General features: G+C 43.5%; 1 protein-coding gene across 2 annotated transcripts in view; it reads left to right on the top strand.

The window, feature by feature from the left end:
- The window catches only part of LOC144691754 (growth hormone receptor-like), a 199780-nt gene extending 179763 nt beyond the window's left edge, over positions 1–20017 (top strand). For both annotated transcript variants that reach the window (XM_078560196.1, XM_078560186.1), the window contains exons 10-13: positions 340–493; positions 2670–2760; positions 15836–15905; positions 18204–20017. In XM_078560196.1, the coding sequence (XP_078416322.1) occupies positions 340–493; positions 2670–2760; positions 15836–15905; positions 18204–19178 (1290 nt within the window). In that variant the 3' untranslated portion in view covers positions 19179–20017. The remainder of the gene's footprint in view (positions 1–339; positions 494–2669; positions 2761–15835; positions 15906–18203) is intronic.
- Positions 20018–20618: the final 601 nt, after the last annotated feature.

Below are 20618 nucleotides of genomic sequence, written 5' to 3'. Positions count from 1 at the left end.
ACTCTGTGTCTCACCCTGTGCTGTATCTGTCCTGGGAGTGTTTGATGGGGACAGTGTAGAGGGAGCTTTACTCTGTATCTAACCCCGTGCTGTACCTGCCCTGGGAGTGTTTGATGGGGACAGTGTAGAGGGAGCTTTACTCTGTATCTAACCCTGTGCTGTACCTGCCCTGGGAGTATTTGATGGGGATAGTGTAGAGGGAGCTTTACTCTGTAACCTACATTTACCTTCCTTGCAGAGCAGGTGTCCTCTGCTCTCCACCCTGTGCGATGCCACATGACCGTTTTGACTTTTTCATTGGATCATTCTTAATTGAATTGCTTTTCCCTCATATGACAGATTGAGGCTTTTTCAACCTCCCATCCAGTTTATGCACTTAGTACTGGCAAGAGTTATGAAATCAGGCTCCGATGTAAACAGATTGCCAATGGGGATTTTAGTGAGTTCAGTGACTTGATGTACATCTTCATTCCTGCACCACGATCAGTAGAAGGTAAGAGGAACAAGCTGTGAACAACTGTATATGTTCTCTGACAGCCGTGCTGAACAATTTGTAACTAATGTATTTGTAAATTTATTACTGAACTGAATGGCTGGACCAGCATTTATTGACCATCCCTAATTGCCCTTGAGAAGGTGGTGGTGAGCTGCCTTCTTGAACTGCTGCAGTTCCTGTGGTGCAGGTACACCCACAGTGCTGTTAGGGAGGGAGTTCCAGGATTTTGACCCAGCAACAGTGAAAGAACGGTAATATATTTCCCAGTCAGGATGGTGTGTGACATGTTTACTGCAAAACCATTTATTTTGCTTGATCAAAATGTTGAAAGTTCAGTTCAAAACACTTTTGCTTCTAAACTATTATAGGGTGCTAAGCATACATTGTTTTAAAATATTAAACATGGAGCTAATGCAAGGTTTATGAGGTAACTTTTGTTTATTAAAGAGTGTATAATCATATCCACTGATGGTCTATCAACTTTTATGGTAGACTGTAAAGACAGGAATCGACTGACGACATGGGTTGCTTGACACTGCAAATAGGCTAGGAGTACATTAGGAATGTGATTAAGGCTGGTCTGAGGTGGAAGCCTGGAACTTGCCAGTTAGAAAGGAATCATCAGCATCTAGGCGGAAATACGGAAAATTACACAGGTATATCCTGTCCACAAAAAGCAGGACAAATCTAAACCCGACCAATTACCGCCCCATCGATCATCAGTAAAGTATCGGGAGGGGTCATCAACAGTGCTATCAAGCAGCACTTGCAAAACAATAACCTGCTCACTGATGCCCAGTTGGGTTCCGCCAGGGCCACTCAGCTCCTGACCTCATTTCAGCCTTAGTCAGAACATGGACAAACAAGTTGAACTCAAGAGGTGAGGTGAAAGTGACTGCCCTGGACATCAATGCAGCATTTGCCTGACTGGCATCAAGGAGCCCTAGCAAAACTGAAGTCAATGGGAATCAGGGTGTAAACTCTCCGCTGGTCATACCTAGCACAAAGGAAGATGGTTGCGGTTGTTGGAGGACAATCATTTCAGCCCCATGAAATCACTGCAGGAGTTCCTCAGGGTAGTGCCCTAGGCCCAACCATCTTCAGCTGCTTCATCAGTGACCTTTCTTCCATCATAAGGTCAGAAGTGGGGATGATTGCACAATGTTCAGCACCATTCGTAACTCCTCAGATACTGAAGCAGTCTGAGCCCATGTGCAGCAAGACCTGGCCAACATTCAGGCTTGGGCTGATAAGTGGCAATTAACACTCATGCCACACAAGTGCCAAGCAATAACCATCTCCAACAAGAGAGAATCTAACCATTGGCCCTTGACACCAATGGCATTACCATCGCTGATTCGTCCACTATCAACATCCTGGGGGCTACCATTGACCAGAAACTGACTGGACTAGCCATATAAATACTGTGGCTACAAGAGCAGGTCAGAGGCTCGGAATCGTGCGACGAGTAACTCACCTCCTGTCTCCCCAAGGCCTGTCCACCATCTACAAGGCACAAGTCAGGAGTGTGATGGAATACTCTCCACTTGCCTGGATGAGTGCAGCTCCAACAACATTCAAGAAGCTTGACACCATCCAGGACAAAGCAACCTGCTTTATTGGCACCCCATCAACTACCTTCAACATTCACTCCCTTCACCACCAACACATAGTAGCCTTTTGCCAGTGCACAGATCTGAGAGACTGGGCTCACTTTGAAATGCCATTAACTGCTGAGACTCCATCCCATTACCTCCTTTGTAGAATGGTACAACACAAAAAGAGGCCAATTGGCTCCTCGTGCTAGTACCAGCTCTTTGAAAGAACCAATTAAACCCACTCGCCTGCCTTTTTCCCACAACCCTGCAAATTTTCCCTTTTCGTGTATTTATCCAATTCTCTTTTGAAAGTTATTATTGAATCTGCTTCCACTGCCCTCTCAGCTTATTCCATGTTCTAGACCACTGCATCACTGATAAATGTATGTCCTTGATAAAACTACTTTGCATAAAGTCCGGTTTTTATAAAATCATCATGAATATCACCACAGCAGATTGATAGTTTGTTAAATAAGATGCTACTTGAATAATGTCCCTTAGTATTCTACATTGCCCTTTTCATATGGCTCCACACAATTTTATAAAGTTGGATTTCTGTTTGTTGTTTCTTACAGAAGCAGGACTGTTGTTCAGGCTGATCCTGGTTTTTGTTTTGCTGGGCATGTCCTTGATGCTGCTGTTGATCCTATTCACCAAGAGCCAGCGGTAGGTGTAACACAAATATCATCAATTACACACAATCATCAGACCTTCCTGTTCAATCTATCCACTCATAGAATCTTACAGGAACAACTAGACAAAAATTACTTGGGAAACTAATGGGGCCAAAGGCCGTTAAGTCCCCTGGACCTGATGGGTTGCATCCTAGGATGTTAAAGGAAGTAGCTACACTGGTGGATGCACTGGTAGTAATCTTCCAAGAATTCTTAGATCCTGGAAAAGTCCCAGAGGATTGGAAAACTACCAATGTAACACCCTTATTCAAAAAGGGAGGGAGACAAAAAAACAGGTAACTATAGGCCAGTTAGCTTAACATCTGTCATTGGGAAAATGTTGGAGTCTATTATAAAGGATGTAATAGCAGAGCATTTAGAAATGCATAATATAATCAAGCAGAGTCAGCATGGCTTCATGAAGGGGAAATCATGCCTGACAAATTTATTAGAATTCTTTGAGGGGGTAACAAGCAGGATAGATAAAGGGGAAGCAGTAGATGAAGTACATTTGGATTTCCAAAAGGCGTTCGAAAAGGTACCGCACATAAGGCTACTTAATAAGATAAGAGCCTATGGTGTTGGGTGTAGAATATTAGCATGGATAGATGATTGGCTAAGGGGGGGATTTTCAGGATGGCAACATGTAACTAGTGGAGTGCCACAGGGAACAGTGCTGGGACCACAATTATTTACAATATAAATGGCTTGGATGAGGGAAGCAAATGTACTATCGCCAAATTTGCGGATGACACAAAAATAGCTGGGAAGGCAAGTGCTGAGGATGACACAAAGAGTCTACAGAGGGATATAGACAGGTTAAGTGAGTGGGCAAAAACTTGGCCAATGGAATATAATGTGGGAAAATGTGAGGTTATGCACTTTGACAGGAAGAATAGAGGAGCTGAATATTATTGAAATGGAGAAAGACGCAGAAAGCTGCTGCACAGAGGGATTTGGGAGTCCTTGTGCATGAATCCCAAAAAGCTAACATACAAGTTCAGCAGGTAATAGGGAAAGCAAATGGAATGTTGGGCTTTATTTCAAAGGGAATTGAGTATAAACATAGGAAAGTCTTGCTAACTATACAAGGCACTAGTTAGGCCACACCTAGAATACTGTGAACAATTTTGGCCCCCTTATCTAAAGAAAGATATACTGGCATTGGAGGCAGTCCAGAGAAGGTTCACTAGGTTGATCCCAGGTATGGGGGGATTTTGTTATGAGGAGAGGTTGAGTAGGTTGGGCTTGTACTCATTGGAGTTTAGAAGAATGAGAGATGACCTTATTGAAACATAAAAGATTCTTAGGGGGCTTGACAGGGTAGATGCTGAGAGGTTGTTTACTCTTTGTAGGAGAGTCTAGGACCAGAGGGCATAATCTCAGAGTAAGGGATCATCCGTTTAAAACAGAGATGAAGAGGAATTTCTTCTCTCAGAGAATAGTCAATCTGTGGAATTCTTTTCTGCAGAGGGCTGTAGAGGCTGGGTCGTTAAGTCTATTCAAGGCTGAGATAGACAGATTTTTAATCTGTAAGGGAATCAAGGGTTGTGGGAAAAGGCAGGAAAGTGGAGTTAAGGATTATCAGATCAGCCATGATCTCATTGAATGGCAGAGCAGACTCGATGGGCCAAATGGTCTACTTCTGCTCCTACGTCTTATGGTCTTACGATCTTATAGGCATTTTGGCCTGTCATAAGAACATATGAATTAGGAGCAGGAGTTGGCCATTCGGCCCCTCGAGCCTTCTCTGCCATTCGATAAGATCATCGCTGATTCTCTGAAAGAGCTTTCCACTCAGTCCATTCCCTACCTTTCTCCATTTGATCCATGTGTGTATGCTGACTGAAGCAGCTCTCCAGTTCACCCATTCTCCTGTCCTTTTCCTGTCAGCTTTTAAATGTTAACTTACAAATATTTATCCAGTTATATTTTAAATGTTATCATGGCTTCTTGTAGTATATTGCAGCCTATGAGTTCAAGTATCTGTGGCCCGATCCTGAATTACTCTCCTGTATCTTCATACCACACCAACTCAATTGAACTCAGGCCTGAGACCAAACATCAGGGGCTCCTCAGGCTCCACAGTTCAGGTGCAGGGAATGGGCCATGAGTTTCCTTCCCCTTGTGTGCACCATGAATCGGTTTGTCCAAATTTCTAACCCTGTACTGGCAAACAACCATTTGTATAAAATTATTACATAACTAATAAGAAAATTCACCTAACCTTGCCCTTTTTCTTTGGTGATGATAATAAATTTATTCAGTGTGATTACTGATTCATTGATCAATGGAAATAATTTTCCCTATTTATTTGACCAAAATCTCTCATCATTTAAACACCACAATGATATCTTCACCTTGTGCACATTAAAGAGCCCTAATTTCTTTAGTTTTTCCTCATGACCAAAAACTTTCATTTATGGAAGTGTTTTGGAGATCCTACAACCCTGCGAGGGATTCAACATCCTTCCTAAAATAGGCCACTCAAAATGGGACATGATCTTCTAATTGTGGCTGAGCCAATAATTTGTGTGAATATGCATCTCTTCTTTGTACTTAATTTCTACATTTCCAAAGCAAGGGCACTCTGGAGGATTGAGTTCAGCTCTGAACACTGCACTTAAGATATATTGGCCTTGGAAGAGTCTCAGTGCAGGTTTTCAGAATAATACAAAGACTTAAAGGGTTAAGTAATGGCTGTAAATTTGGCTTGTATTCCCTTGGAGAGAAAATTGAGTGGTGAACTAATTGAGGTGTTTAAAATGATAAAAGTGTTTGATTGATTAGATACTGAGAAACTATTTTCGCTGGCAGAGGAATCCAGGTCAAGGGGGCACAACCTTAAAAGCAGAAGAGGAGTGACATCAGGGGCAGGATTTTGCCATTGGCAGGGGTGCCCGGTGGGGGCAGCTGGGGGGGTCGGGAAGCGATCAGCTCTGCACTGCAATTTCATGCGGGCGGGCCAATTAAAGCGTGGATCACAAGCGGCAGCGCTAAGCACTGCCTGTGACGAGGGAGGAGGAGGGGGGGGGCGGGGAGAGCCAGGTCTAGCGTACAGTTCGCGCATGCGCTCAAAAGAGTGCTTCAATCTCCCTGATGCACAGAGCTGCTTCAGGGACATTGAAGCATTATGTAAAAAAATGAAGAGAATAAAAATTTAATAAAACATGTCCCCTCATGTGACTCGGTCACATGAGCTGGGACATGTTTTTAATTCAAAAATAAAGTTTTTATTTGATGTTTATTTGCTTAGGAAACCTCATCCTGCCCGTGGATGAAGTTTTCTAAAAAATGTAAAGGCCATTTGGCCTTTTCGCCTGCCCGCCAACCGTTAGGTTCGACGGGCAGCGTAGATTTGAATTTAATTAGATTGTTAATGGCCTTAATAGGCCTTTTAATATATTGGCGGGCACGCAGCCAACTCCTGCGTGCGCCTGCCGAATGAAATATCATGAGACTGCGCGATGACGATGGGACGCACGCCTGACATTATCGCGCGTCATTTTGATGCTTAGGCGTGTCAGGTGAGCGTCAAGCGTAATATTCTGCCCCAGATTCCCTTTTTCTACACCATGTCTTGTAAAAATCTTTCCAAAAAGACTATAGCTACAAGGAGTCTGCTGAAAATTTCAAGACTGAGACACATAAATCTTTGTTGGATAAGAGTGTTTAGGGATTATGGATCAAATGCAGGTTGATGCAGTATAAATGAACCATGATCTAATAGGCTGGCAGAAGGACTGAAGTGTTTACTCCTGATTCAATGATCCCAAACATTTGATAAACAACTTACCTTTTCACTTTTAGTGATTATCATGTCTGAGCTCTTAAGACTCTTTGATCCTTTACTTTTCATATGTATTGACTGTAAATTTCCTCTTAATTCTTCCTCTTAAAACTTATCACCCCAAGTTTCTCCTCATTAAATTTTAACTGCCAATTGTCTGCTAATCTATGTGTTCCCTTAAAGTCTTGCAGTTCACCTCATATTGAACAACACACCCTATCATCTGCAGATTTCATCCCCCACCCCCAAGTCCAGGTCACCTGAATACTGAGAAATCTTCCCAACATTGAGCTCTGAGGCCACCAGTCCAAAAAAAATCCGTCAAGCATCCTTTAATCAGCTTCCTATTACATTTCATTTGCTCCCTTGATCTTTCATTTTAGCAGGAATCCTCCTGTACACCACCTTCTGAAAATCCATAAGCAGTATTTCTTCAATCAATACATGCCGTTATTTCCTTAAAGCATGCTATTAAATTTATCGGAAGTGTTTTTTTCACAAAGTCTGGCCATCCGTAATTGCTCTATGCCATTCTAATCAAATGTTGACTTGGGCCAGAATTTTTCCCTTGCCAGGCGGACTCGACGGGAGTGGGTGGTGGCAGTCGGGAAGTGTAAACTTGAATTTAATTAGACTGTTAATGGCCTTAATAGGCCTTTCAATTATCGGCGGGCATGCAGCCGACACTGGCATGTGCCCGCCGAACGAAATATCGTGTGAGCGCGTGACGACGTCGGGACACACGCCCGACGTCATTGTGTGTCACATTACGCTCAGGCGTGTCGGGCGCATGCCTGCACGCCAAATGTACAATTCTGGCCTTGATCCCGTAGTGTGGCCTCTAGGATCTTGCCCACTACTGCTGTTAGACTGACCAGTCACATTTATCAGGAATGCTTCTGTTCATTAAAAGCACTATATAAATTTAAGTTACAGAAACACAGAAGATTAATGGCACAGAAGGAAGCCGTTTGGCCCATCATGTCTTCTAAATTGGAACCTATAAATTGGAGGAGGGCTAACTTCAATGCCATAAGAAGGGATCTAGCCAGGGTAAAATGGAACCAAAGACTGACAGGAAAATCGCAACAATCGAAAAGGAGGAGATGTTTGAGACACTGATTAGGTACACCCCAACAAGGGCGACAGGTAGAGGAACCAAACCCAGGCTCCTCAGTTGACAAGGGAAATGGTGAATATGATGAAATAAAAAGAGAGGGTATTTGTGGTCACCCTGCAGCTTAAGAGTATGCAACTCGAGAAGGACTGGGTGACCATCAGACAGTCAAATAGAAACAGGCAGGTAGTGCAGGAGTCCCCTGAGTGCATCCTGCTCTCTAACTCATATTCATATACTGATGAGTGTGATGGTTCATCTGGGGAATGCAGCCAGAGCCGAATCCATTGCACCACGGGTGGCTCAGCTGCACAGGGGGTACAAGGAAGACTGGAAGAGCAATAGTGATAGGTGATTCGATAGTTAGAGGAACCGACAGGCATTTCTACAGCTGCAGATGTGAATCCAGGATGGTGTGTTGCCTCCCTGGTGCCAGGATCAAGGATGTCACTGAGCTGCTGCAGGGCACCATGAGGAGGGAGGGTAATCAGCCAGCAGTCATGGTCCACATTGATATAAATGAAATAGGTGGAAAGAGGAATATGGTCCTGCAGTCAGAATTTAGGAGCGAGGTAGGAAATTAGCAAGCAGGGCCTCAAAAGTAGTAATCTCCAGATTACTCCAAGTGCCACATGCAAGTGAGTATAGAAATAGGAGGATAAGGCAGATGAATGCGTGGCTGGAAAGATGGTGCAGGAGGGAGGGCTTTAGATTCCTGGGACATTGGGATTGGCTCTGGGGGAGATGGCACCTGTGCAGGCCGGACAAGTTGCACCTGAACATAGCCGGGACTGAGTTCCTTGCGGGGTGTTTTGCTAATGCTGCTGGGGATGGTTTAAACTAACTTGGCAGGAGTGTGGGAACCAGGAGAGAATATCAGAGAGAAATACCAAGGTGCCCAGAATACTGGGACCGATAGATAGCATTAGAATAGGGAATAGTAAGTTAATAGGCGGGGATTGAGTAAGGGAGAAAGTCATACAGTCTAAATCTGTGCATTGTTGTGAATGCATGGAGTAAATAAGATGGGTGAATTACTGACGCAGATTGCAATGTGGAATTACAATATCGTGCCTGTAACAGAGACCTGGCTCAAAGAAGGACAGGACTGGGTGTTAAATATTCCTGGAGACAAGGTGTTCAGGAAAGATAGAAAAGGAAGAAAATGGGGGGTGGGAGTAATGATATTGATCAAGAAGAGCATTGCAGTGCTGGAGAAAGAGGATGTCCCAGTGGGGTCAAGGACAGAATCTATTTGGCGAGAGCTAAGGAATTAAAAAAAGATGCAATTACATTGCTCAATGTAGTCTATAGACCGCCAACTAGTGAGAAGGATGTAGGGGAACAAATTTGCAAGGAAATTACAGAGAGGTGCAAAAAGTAGAGAGCAATTATAATGGGGGACTTAAGTTATCTAAATATAAACTGGAATAGTATTAGTGTAAAGGGCAGAGAGGAGCAAGAGTTCCTCGAGTGTGTTCAGGAGAATTTTCTTCAGCAGTATGTTTCCAGTCCAATGAGGAAGGAGGTACTACTAGACCTGGTTCTTGGGAATGAGGTGGGTAAAGTAGATCAAGTGTCAGTCGGAGAACATTTGGGGCTCAGTGATCATTGTGTCATAAGACTTAGGTTGGCTATGGAAAAGGACAAAGAACAATCTAGAATAAGAATAATTAACTTGGGGGGAGGCCAACTTCAATGGGGTAAGAATGGCTCTGGGCTAAATAAATTGGAATCAAAGGCTGAATCACAGAATCATACAGTGCAGAAGAGGCCCTTTGGTCCATCGAGTCTGCACCGACACGTGAGAAACACCTGACCTACCTGCCTAATCCCATTTACCAGCACTTGACCCATAGCCTTGAATGTTATGACGTGCCAAGTGCTCATCCAGATACTTTTTAAAGGATGTGAGGCAACCCGCCTCCACCACCCTCCCAGGCAGCACATTCCAGATCGTCACCACCCTCTGGGTAAAAAAGTTTTTCCTCACATCCCTCCTAAACCTCCTGCCCCTCGCCTTGAACTTGTGCCCCCTCGTGACTGACCCTTCAACTAAGGGGAACAGCCGCTCCCTATCCATCCTGTCCAAAGCTGTCAGGAAAAACGGTAGCTGAACAATGGGCTGCCTTCAAAAGAAGAAATTGTTCAGGCACAATCAAGGTCTATTCCCTTGAAAGGAAAATGTAGGGTAAACAAATCCCGAGCTCCCTGGATGACAGAAGAGGTAGAGGTTAAGATGAAGCAAAGAAAGTGTGCATATTACAAATGTCAGGTGGATAATTCGGGTGGATAATACAATTGAGAGCCAGGTTGAATATAAAAGGTTCAGATGGGAAGTGAAAAAAACAAATAAGAGAAGGAAAGAGGGAGTATGAAAAGAGACAGGCAGCTAACATAAAAGTCTTCTATAGGCATTTAAATAGCAAAATGGTGATAAAAGAAGTAGGGCTGATTAGGGTCCAAAAAGGGGATCTACAAATGGAGGCAGGAAGCATGGCTGAAGTATTAAATTAATACTTTGCATCTGTCTTTACCAAGGAAAAAGATGCTATCCAGGTCATGGTGACAGAGGAGGAAGTATTAGGTAGTCTGCCTGTACTTAAAGTTGATTAGGCACCAGGATCGGATGAGATGCATCCAAGAATACTGAGGGAAGTGACAGCTGAAATTGCAGAGGCAGTGGCCATAATTTTTCAGTCTTCCTTTGACTCAGGGGTGTTCCCAGAGGACTGGAGAATTGCAAATATTGCAGCCTTGTTCAAAAAAGAGTGTAAAGATAAGCCCAGCAACTACAGGTCAGTCAGTTTAACTTCGGTAGTGGGAAGCTTCTATAAACAATAATTCAGTAAAAAATTAATAGTCACATGGACAAATGTGGGTTAATTAAGGAAAGCCAGCATGGATTTCCTATGGGAAAATCATGTTTAACTAACTTGCTGGAGTTTTTGAAGAGGTAATAGAGAGGGTTGATGAGGGTAACGCTATTGATGTGGTGAACATGGACTTCCAAAAGGCATTTGATACAGTGCCGCACAACAAACTTGTGAGAAAAGTTATAGCTCATGCAATAAAAGGGGCAGTAGCAACATGGATATAAAATTGGCTGAGTGACAGGAAACAAGGAGAAATGGTTAACAAAAACAGAAACAGAAATACCTGGAAAAACTCAGCAGGTCTGGCAGCATCGGCGGAGAAGAGCACAGTTGACGCTTCAAGTCCTCATGACCCTTCAACAGAACTAAGTAAAAATAGGAAAGGGGTGAAATATAAGCTGGTTTAAGTGGGGCGGGGGGGTGGGGGGGCGGTGGGGGGTGGTTGTTGGGACAAGAAGCTAGTAATAGGTGGAGATAATCAAAAGATGTCACAGACAAAAGGACAGAGGTGTTGAAGGTGGTGATATTATCTAAAGGAATGTGTTAATTAAGGGTAGAAAGCAGGACAAACAAGGTACAGATAGCCCTAGTGGGGGTGGGGTGGGGTGAAGGAATACTAAAAAGGCTAAAAGGTAGAGATGGAAATACATTTAAAAATAATGGAAATAGGTGGGAAAAGAAAAATCTATATAAATTATTGGAAAAAACAAAAAGGAGGGGGAAGAAACGGAAAGGGGGTGGGGATGGAGGAGAGAGTTCATGATCTAAAATTGTTGAACTCAATATTCAGTCCGGAAGGCTGTAAAGTGCCTAGTCGGAAGATGAGGTGCTGTTCCTCCAGTTTGCGTTGAGCTTCACTGGAACAATGCAGCAAGCCAAGGACAGACATGCGGGCACGAGAGCAGGGTGGAGTGTTTAAATGGCAAGCGACAGGGAGGTTTGGGTAATGCTTGCGGACAGACTGAAGGTGTTCTGCAAAGCCAACTCCAGCATGAGGCCACCACCAAACACATCTTCCCTTCATCCCACCCTGGCGGCATTCCGTAGGGATTGTTCCCTTTGTGACACCTTGGTCCACTGCTCCATCACCCCCTACTCCTCAACCCCCTCCCACGGCACCTTCCCATGCAACCGCAGAAGATGCAACACCTGCCCCTTCACTTCCTCTCTCCTCACTGTCCAAGGGTCCAAACACTCCTTTCAAGCGAAGCAGCATTTCACTTGCACTTCCCTCAACTCATCTACTGCATTCGTTGCTCCCAATGCGGTTTCCTCTACACTGGAGAGACAAAACGCAGACTGGGTGACTGCTTTGCAGAACACCTTCGGTCTGTCCGCAAGCATTACCCAGACCTCTCTGTCGCTTGCCATTTCAACACTCCACCCTGCTCTCATGCCCGCATGTCTGTCCTTGGCTTGCTGCATTGTTCCAGTGAAGCTCAACGCAAACTGGAGGAACAGCACCTCATCTTCCGACTAGGCACTTTACAGCCTTCCGGACTGAATATTAAGTTCAACAATTTTAGATCATGAACTCCCTCCTCCATCCCCACCCCCTTTCCGTTTCTTCCCCCTCCTTTTTGTTTTTTCAAATAATTTATATAGATTTTTCTTTTCCCACCTATTTCCATTATTTTTAAATGTATTTCCATCTCTATCTTTTAGCCTTTTTAGTATTCCTTCACCCCACCCCACCCCCACAAGGGCTATCTGTACCTTGCTTGTCCTGCTTTCTACCCTTAATTAGCACATTCCTTTAGATAATATCACCATCTTCAACACCTCTTTGTCCTTTTGTCTGTGACATCTTTTGGTTAACTCCACCTATTACTGGCTTCTTGTCCCAACAACCACACCCCCACCCCCCACCCCCAACCAGCTTATATTTCACCCCTTTCCTATTTTTACTTAGTTCTGTTGAAGGGTCATGAGGACTCGAAACGTCAACTGTGCTCTTCTCTGCCGATGCTGCCAGACCTGCTGAGTTTTTCCAGGTATTTCTGTTTCTGTTTTTGTTTTGGATTTCCAGCATCCGCAGTTCTTTGCTTTTATCTCAAGGAGAAATGGTAAATGGATGTTTTTCGGGCTGGAGGAAAATTTGTAATGGAGTTCCCCATGGGGTCAGTGTTGGGACCCTTGCTCTTTCTTATATATATTAATGACCTAGACTTTGGTGTATAAGGTATTTTTTCAAAATTTGCAAATGATACAAAACTTGGAAGCATTATGAACGGTGAGGAGGATCGTGTAGAACTTCAAAAGGACATAGATAAGCTGGTGGAATGGTCAGACAGATGGCAGATGAAATTCAATGCGAGAAATGTGAAGAGATTCATTTCAGTGGGAAGGGCATGGAGAGGCAATATAAAATAAAGGGTACTTGTGCATAAGTCATTGAAGGTGGCTGAACAGGTTGAGAGAGTGGTTAATAAAATTCTAGGCTTTATTAATGGGGACATAGAGTACAAGAGCAAGGAGTTTATGTTGAGCTTGTATAAGGCACTAGTTCGGCTTCAGTTGGTGTATTGCACCTAGTTCTGGGCACTGCACTTCAGGAAAGATGTTAAGACGTTAAAAAGAGAGTGCAGAAAAGATTCACGAGAATTGTTCCAGGGTTTTTAAGATAGATTGGAAGAGTTGAGATTGCTTTCCTTGGAGCAAAGAAGACTGGGAGGAGATTTGATAGTTGTATTCAAAATCATGAAGAGTCTGGACAGAGTAGATAGGGAGAAACTGTTACTACTTGTAAAAGATCGAGAACGAGAGGAAACAGACTTAAAGTAATTAGTGAAACAGGCAATAGTGATATGAGGAAAAAAACTTTTTCACACAGTGAGTGGTTGGGATCTGAAATGCACTGCCTGACAGTGTGGGGGAGGCAGGTTCAATTGAGGCATTCAAAAGAGAACTCGGCTGTTATCTGAAAAGGAAGAATGTGCAGGGTTACGGGGAGAAGGCAGGGGAGTGGCGCTAGGTGAGTTGCTCATTCAGAGAGCTGGTGCAGACATGATGGGCTGAATGGCCTCCTTCTGCAATGTAATATTTTGGTGATTCTGATATGATGCATGTTAACTGAATTCTTCAAGCAAGAACCAGGCCAAATACAGTATGTTGAGAGAGGATTTGAAGAGGAAAATGAGACTGGCAAAAGGAGAATATGAGAATGGAATGGCAGATAACATAAAAGAGCATATTAATAGTAAGTGGGTAGTCTGAGGCAGGATTGGTCCTGTCAGGGTCAAAGAGGGTGATTAATGCTTAAAGGTGAAGGGCAAGGAAAGAATTCATAATGAGTACTTTCTGTTGGTATTTACTAAGGAAGAGGATACTGACAAAATATCAGTAGAAGTTGGGATTGTGAAGCTAATGCTTGCAGTGAAAAGTGATTGAGAGGGTGTACTGGAAAGGCTCGCTATGCTTAGAGTGGATAAGTCACCAAGTCTGGATGGCTTGCATTCTAGGTTACTAAAGGAAATGGGGATAGAGAAAGAAGAAAGGCTTGCTATAATTTTCCAATCTTTCCCTAGTTATTCTCAGAGGATTGGAGAGTGGCGTATATTAGACCCTTACTCAAGAGTAATGGATTTCTGGGCTGTCAGCCAAGAACACATAACTCTGATGAAACACTTGAGCCCCAGGAAAAAAAAATTGCTTGATTGACTGCTCTCCCTCTCTGATCTCTGCTGTAAACTTCACAATGTTTATATGCACAAGATTAAGCGGTTTCAATTGTCTGCAGTTTCTGTTATTGATACTTTAAAGTGTCTGGATGATTGACACTTTCATTGCCCTGTAGTAGAATTTTTTTAACAAAGTGGAAAGAAATGAATGAATGACTTCTTTTAACATCCTAGTGTCACTATAGGGTTCATTGCTTCTATAGAGTGTACAGCGGTTCAATGAGCATGGAAGTTCCATTGCTTGGCATAGAGGGCATGAGGAGGACCTTTTCAATCCATTTTTTAAAAGGTCACCTCATGCAGACTATGGCTTACGACTCCTCTGAGAGGCTGTGAACCACAGCTCTTTAAAAACCTGTCCCAAATCCATGAAAATTGTGGAGGAATAGGACAATGCCTCTCTGCAAGGGAGCCAGATGGGTCAGGAGTGCTGGTTGCAGACATTTGATAGGAGCCAGCCTGCACCCCTAAAAGGCACTCCTGAAAATTGCACAGCCCGGAAATGGGGTCAGGAATCCCGGAATCAGGACCCACCCGCCATTTTTAAAGGGCTCCTGAATCGATGAAAATCCAGGCCACCGTCTCAGAATTCTTTCTAATAATTTTCCCACCACCAAATTTAGGCTGATTGGCCTGTAATTACTTGGGCTATCCCTAAACCATGGTACAATGTTCACAGTCCCCCAGCATTATGCCTGTAGCCAGAGAGGATTGTCTTGGATAATAATGTAATTATTATCAACAGCTGAACCTACTTCACCTAAGGAATATGAGGATCATACGCAAAGGTGGAGTTGAGGTTGAAAAGAGGCATGATCGTATTGAATGGTGGAGAAGGCTGGAAGACTGAATAGCCTACTCTGCTCCTATTTATTATACTATACTGACTACACATGATAAAGAATGGGAACCTTGTTTGAACACCTTAGCCTCAACTGTTGCCCTGCCTTTCATTGGTAATGGCATAGGCTGGAAATCAAATGATGTCTTCCTAGTTTCCTTGTCTTGATGCTGACAGATATTGCCTTTATCCAGTAGTTGTTGGGAGAGACAAAAACAAAAATTGCTGGAAAAACTCAGCAGGTCTGACAGCATTTGTGGAGAGAAAGACAGAGTCAACATTTTGAATCCGTAGACTCTTTAGTTGTTGGGAGAGCTTCATTTTAGTATTTAAACAAATGATAATTCAATCATACCTAAACTGCTGCCCATCTCTTCATCATGAACATTCATCTATTCTTCCCCTATCTCCCTGTCAAGTGCTCATTCCCCAGCTCAGTGTTAGGGCCCCTATCATTTGTCTCTCTGTTACACTATGCTTCCCCTTTAACAGTGAGTTCCCTATTAAGGTGTAGCAACTTGGCACCATGAATCACCAAACAATGAGTTCTCAATTTCAACCATGATACAGGAGCATCAATCCTCCAATGACAGAGGTCCCGTGTGCCTCTTAGCGGCCAAACAGAGACATTGGTAAAATCCTGAGTGAAGGATTCCATTTTACATGAAATGCATAGCTGTGACATTAAACAGAGAAAAGAGAGAATTAACCCTAAAGTGCATTTTAAATACGGAATTGACGTCCTAAATATATTTCTTTTCAGATTGAAGCTGTTCTTCCTGCCTCCTGTTCCTGTGCCCAAAATCAATGGAATTGACCCAGATCTCCTTAAGGTAACCTGAGTCTTTGAGAACAAAATAATTTCTCAGCAAAAGCAGAAAGAAAGAACCCTAACTATTTAGGACCGTTTTCCATTGACAAAACAAACAGATCTCAAAGGTTGCATCAAGAACAAGGGAAATGGAAGATAATACATGATAATAGAGAGGCTAAAATGTGTAAGTGTATAATTGCACAGCAAGGACTGCGTTACACATAAGATGATGCACAACTAGGAATGTATAAACACATGCGGTGATGCACACTCGGAGTGCACAAACATATAGTGATGTGTGATGGGACTGCATAAACAGACAGTGACACTGCATAAACACGCATGATGACGTGTACTTTATTTATTCAGTCATGGGTTATGGGCTTCGCTGGCTAGGCCAGCATTTATTGCCCATCCCTAATTGCCCTTGAGAAGGTGGTGGTGAACTGCAGTCCATGTGGTGTAGGTACACCCACAGTGCTGTTAGGGAGGGAGTTCCAGGATTTTCACCCAGCAACAGTGAAGGAACGGCGATATATTTCCAAGTCAGGATAGTGAGTGGCTTGGAAGGGAGCTTCCAGATGGTGGTGTTCCCATGTGTCTGCTGCCCTTGTCCTTCTAGATGGTAGTGGTCGTGGGTTTGGAAGATGTTGCATAAGGAGCCTTGGTGAATTCCTGCAGTGCATCTTGTAGATGGTACACACTGCTGCCACTGCTCGTTGGTGGTGGACGGAGTCAATGTTTGTGGATGGGATGTCAATCAGTGGGTTGCTTTGTCCTGGATGGTGTCAAACTTCTTGAGTGTTGTGGGAGCTGCACTCATCCAGGGAAGTGCAGAGTATTCCATCACACTCCTGACTTGTGTCTTGTAGATGGTGGACAGGCTTTGGGGAGTCAGGAGGCAAATTACTCGCCGCAGGATTCCTAGCCTCTGACCTGCTCTTGTGGCCACAGTATTCATGTGGCTAGTCCAGTTCAGTTTCTGGTCATTGGTAACCTCCAAGGTGTTGATAGTAGGGGATTCAGCGATGATAATGCCATTGAATGTCAAGGGGAAATGGTTGGATTCTCTCTTGTTGGAGATGGTCATTGCCTGATACTTGTGTGGCGCGAATATTACTTGCCATTTGTCAGCCCAAGCCTGGATATTGTCCAGGTCTTGCTGCATTTGGACATGGACTGTTTCAGTATCATCGCGAATGGTGCTGAACATTGCATCAGCGAACATTCCCACTTCTGACCTTATGATGGAAGGAAGGTCATTGATGAAGCAGCTGAAGATAGTTAGGCCTAGGACACTACCCTGAGGAACGCCTGCAGTGATGCCCTGGAACAGAGATGATTGACCCCCAAGAACCACATCTTCCTTTGTGCTAGGTATGACTCCAACCAGCGGAGAGTTTTTTCCCTGATTTCCATTGACTTCAGTTTTGCTAGGGCTCCTTGATGCCACACTCGGCCAAATGCAGCCTTGATGTCCAGGGCAGTCACTCTCACCTCATCTGGGAGTGTATAAAACACACACAGTGACGCATGCTGCAAGTGCATAAACACACAGTGATGCACGCTGGGAGTGCGTAAACACACAGTGATGCATGCTGTAAGTGCGTAAACACATGGTGACGCGCGCTGGGAGTACATCAAACACAATTTGATCCATGCTGAGAGTGCATCAGAGTCATGATGTACGGCTGGGAGTGTGTAAACACACAAGGTGACGCACACTGGGAGTGTGTAAACACAAAATGATGCACACATGCGTTATGGTGCATGCGTTAGAGAGAAGATGGCACATAGTTAGGAATGAGTTACACAAAGCTAGAAATCAAAGATGTCACCTCAAAGGTACAAAGAGGATTGGTCTTATTTTAACACCATATAGCAAAGGAGAGCAGAGCATTCAGGGTTAAATTTTATTTTATCTGCTTTCCATGTGAGGCAAGGTGAGTCCTTATAAGCATCTCCTGCATTGGGCTTTCCCCAATCTGATTTGCTCACCTCAATGTAACCTGGACTGCTCAACCTTCACTGGGGGCAAGGCCAAACATTATAAAAATTAAACCTACTAATATACAATTTAAATAAAACAAATAGTAGGAATGAGAAGCAGGCTCCTTAGCATCTGTAAAGAGGTTAATCAATGTTTCAGGTGAATGGCATTTGTTGCAAACCTTTTCAAAGGAAACTTTAATCTTTCCTTTTTCAGATGCTGCTGGAACTGCTGTCCATTTCCACCATTTTCTGATTCTATTTTGATTTCTGGTGTTCTGAACATTCCTATATATCTTTACTAATATTTTTTATTTTTTTATTACAGAAGGGTAAAATAGATGAAGTGAACTCAATTTTTGCAAACCACCTGAGCTACAAGTCTGACCTATATGTTGATGACCCCTGGGTAGAGTTCATTGATGTTGATCTTGATGATCCAGATGGGAAGGCAGAGGTGTCAGACACAGACAGACTCCTTGGCCAAGACCACCTGAAGTTCGACAACTGCCTGAGTGTCAAGGACGATGACTCTGGCCGCGACAGCTGTTATGAACCAGATGTTTCTGAGGAAGTCACTGTTTGCAAACAAAGTGTCAGTGAATTAAGCAGCCTCCAGTTGGAAGCCAATGAAAGAAAAGACTTCAAGGGTGATATTGGAGTTCCTTTAGGTATTTCAGGTGCAGATACCAAATGGAGCCAGCAACCAAACAGTGAGGAGTGCGAGTGCAGTAAAGTGCAAATGGTTACCACAGACAACGGATTGTCAACAGTAACTAAAAACGGGCTCAATCAACCACCTCTACACAGTCAACTCAGTAACCAGAGCTCATTTGGCAGAATGGACTTTTACGCACAGGTAAGTGACATCACCCCCACAGGGGGTGTCCTCCTTTCCCCAGGGCAGCAGAATAAACTGCAGGTATCCCTGGCCAAAGAAACCTCACTGGATCCCAAGACAAATCAGAAAACCAAACCATCAGACAGCGCCTACACATCTGAGGTTGACGCAAAGCTATTCTGTGCCATCAACTCAAGCAAAGAGAGTCTACCAGATACAGGCGAAAACCTTAATACAAGCAGTTATTTCACCGCAGAAAGCCTTGCAAGTGCCACGGTTGCTTCTTGTAAACAAACAGAAAACACAAGGCAGCCAACAATACCTGTCCCAGACTATACTTCAATACACATGGTGGACTCTCAGCAGAGCCTACTGTTGAACCCAAATGTGCTGCCTAGCAAGAATCAACCCGCCTTAGCTGGATACCTGATGCCTGAACAACTTGGTAATGTCATCCCCTGACTTCAGCCACGAAGTGTAGGCTGCACCATTGTAAGCTTCTGACAGTGGCGTCACATAGACTTTGCGTACAATGATTTAAGAATAATATTCCCCAAAATACACAAGATGGTACAATCGTTATGAAATATTATGATTGATAAATTAAGACTAATAATTATTTTAAATATCAGCTATATTTGTTAGCATGAGATAAAAACCTGTATTTTTATAAAAGCGGAAACAATTTCTAAAATTAAACCAGCCCCATATTAAAAGGAGCTGAAAATGTCTGGAAGAGTGCTCTCTGTCGATAAGGCTGGAAACACTGTTCCTCAGCAAACCATCTTCTGAAACACTCGGAAATGTCTGTACTTCTGCAAATTTCCAGAGTTAACTGTGTTGCTTCCTCGAAACTGTGTCCAAAAGGAACTGAGAAAGGCCCAATGTCCGTCACCGCTTGTGCCAAATGGGATGACAGTTCATGAAGAGCTGTAATATTCTCCTCATTTTAGTCAGACAGAATGGGCAGGATTTCAAACAGAAATCATGCCTTAAAGGGGGGCTTTCAGCAACCAAACAAATCTCACTATTGTGAAAACCTTTAATGAATGTAATCATTCGCACCCTCCTTGGAGGGGAGAACTGAGCACTTCACAGAGAGGAAATGCCCTTTCCAAGACTCTCTTTCACTCACTGTTCCCTGATAGAAAGCCACACAGTGTGGTCAGACAGGTAGGGAGATTCTGAATGTCTCAAACTACCGAGAGTTATAGCGTTTGGCATCACCTAAGCTTTGTATGTAGGATGTTAAATATAAGTGAAAATAACATTACAATACAAATTCATTTGCTATCACAAAATATCACCTCTGAAATTTTGTTAAAATTTCCAATGCACAGAAACCCTCCCTTACATGATCACTCATGTACCACCAATGCTGTGTATTGAGAAGCAATGGAGGAAACTCTTTGTGTCCTGCCAGTCATGGGATTCAGGTAAAACAGATACTCACAAAATGTTCGTAAACACAAATATGGACATTGCATTGACCTTCATGAGGGCAATGGTCCCCCCACCCTTCCAAACCTACCAGTCACACACACAGAGCACATACACAGAGCACACCCACATGTTACAGAGCTGATTGCAGGTAACTCCATTCCAAATTTAGAGACAGGGGATTCAGAGTTTCCACATGATAGAACTGGAACACAGTGCAGTGATTGTCAGACCTGTTGGAAGTTGATCCCATTATTATTTACTATTGGGCAGCTTTGGTTATCAGGGCAATTAGCAGAGCAAACCAGCAGTGCGGTGGACCCCTACTCCAGGGGCTTTGTGTTGATAAGAAACCTCATTTTTTACTGAAATGTGAAAATAAATCTTCTCAGACCATTGTAATCTAAAGGATTATTTTGAAACAGCTTGGTCTATTTTAGTGAGGTGGGGTGGGGAAGGATC

Source organism: Cetorhinus maximus, chromosome 2 (genome assembly GCF_964194155.1).
Source record: "Cetorhinus maximus chromosome 2, sCetMax3.hap1.1, whole genome shotgun sequence".
Lineage (NCBI taxonomy): Eukaryota > Metazoa > Chordata > Chondrichthyes > Lamniformes > Cetorhinidae > Cetorhinus > Cetorhinus maximus.
Note: the sequence above shows the minus strand (reverse complement) of the source record. Positions and strands in the feature narration are given on the sequence as shown.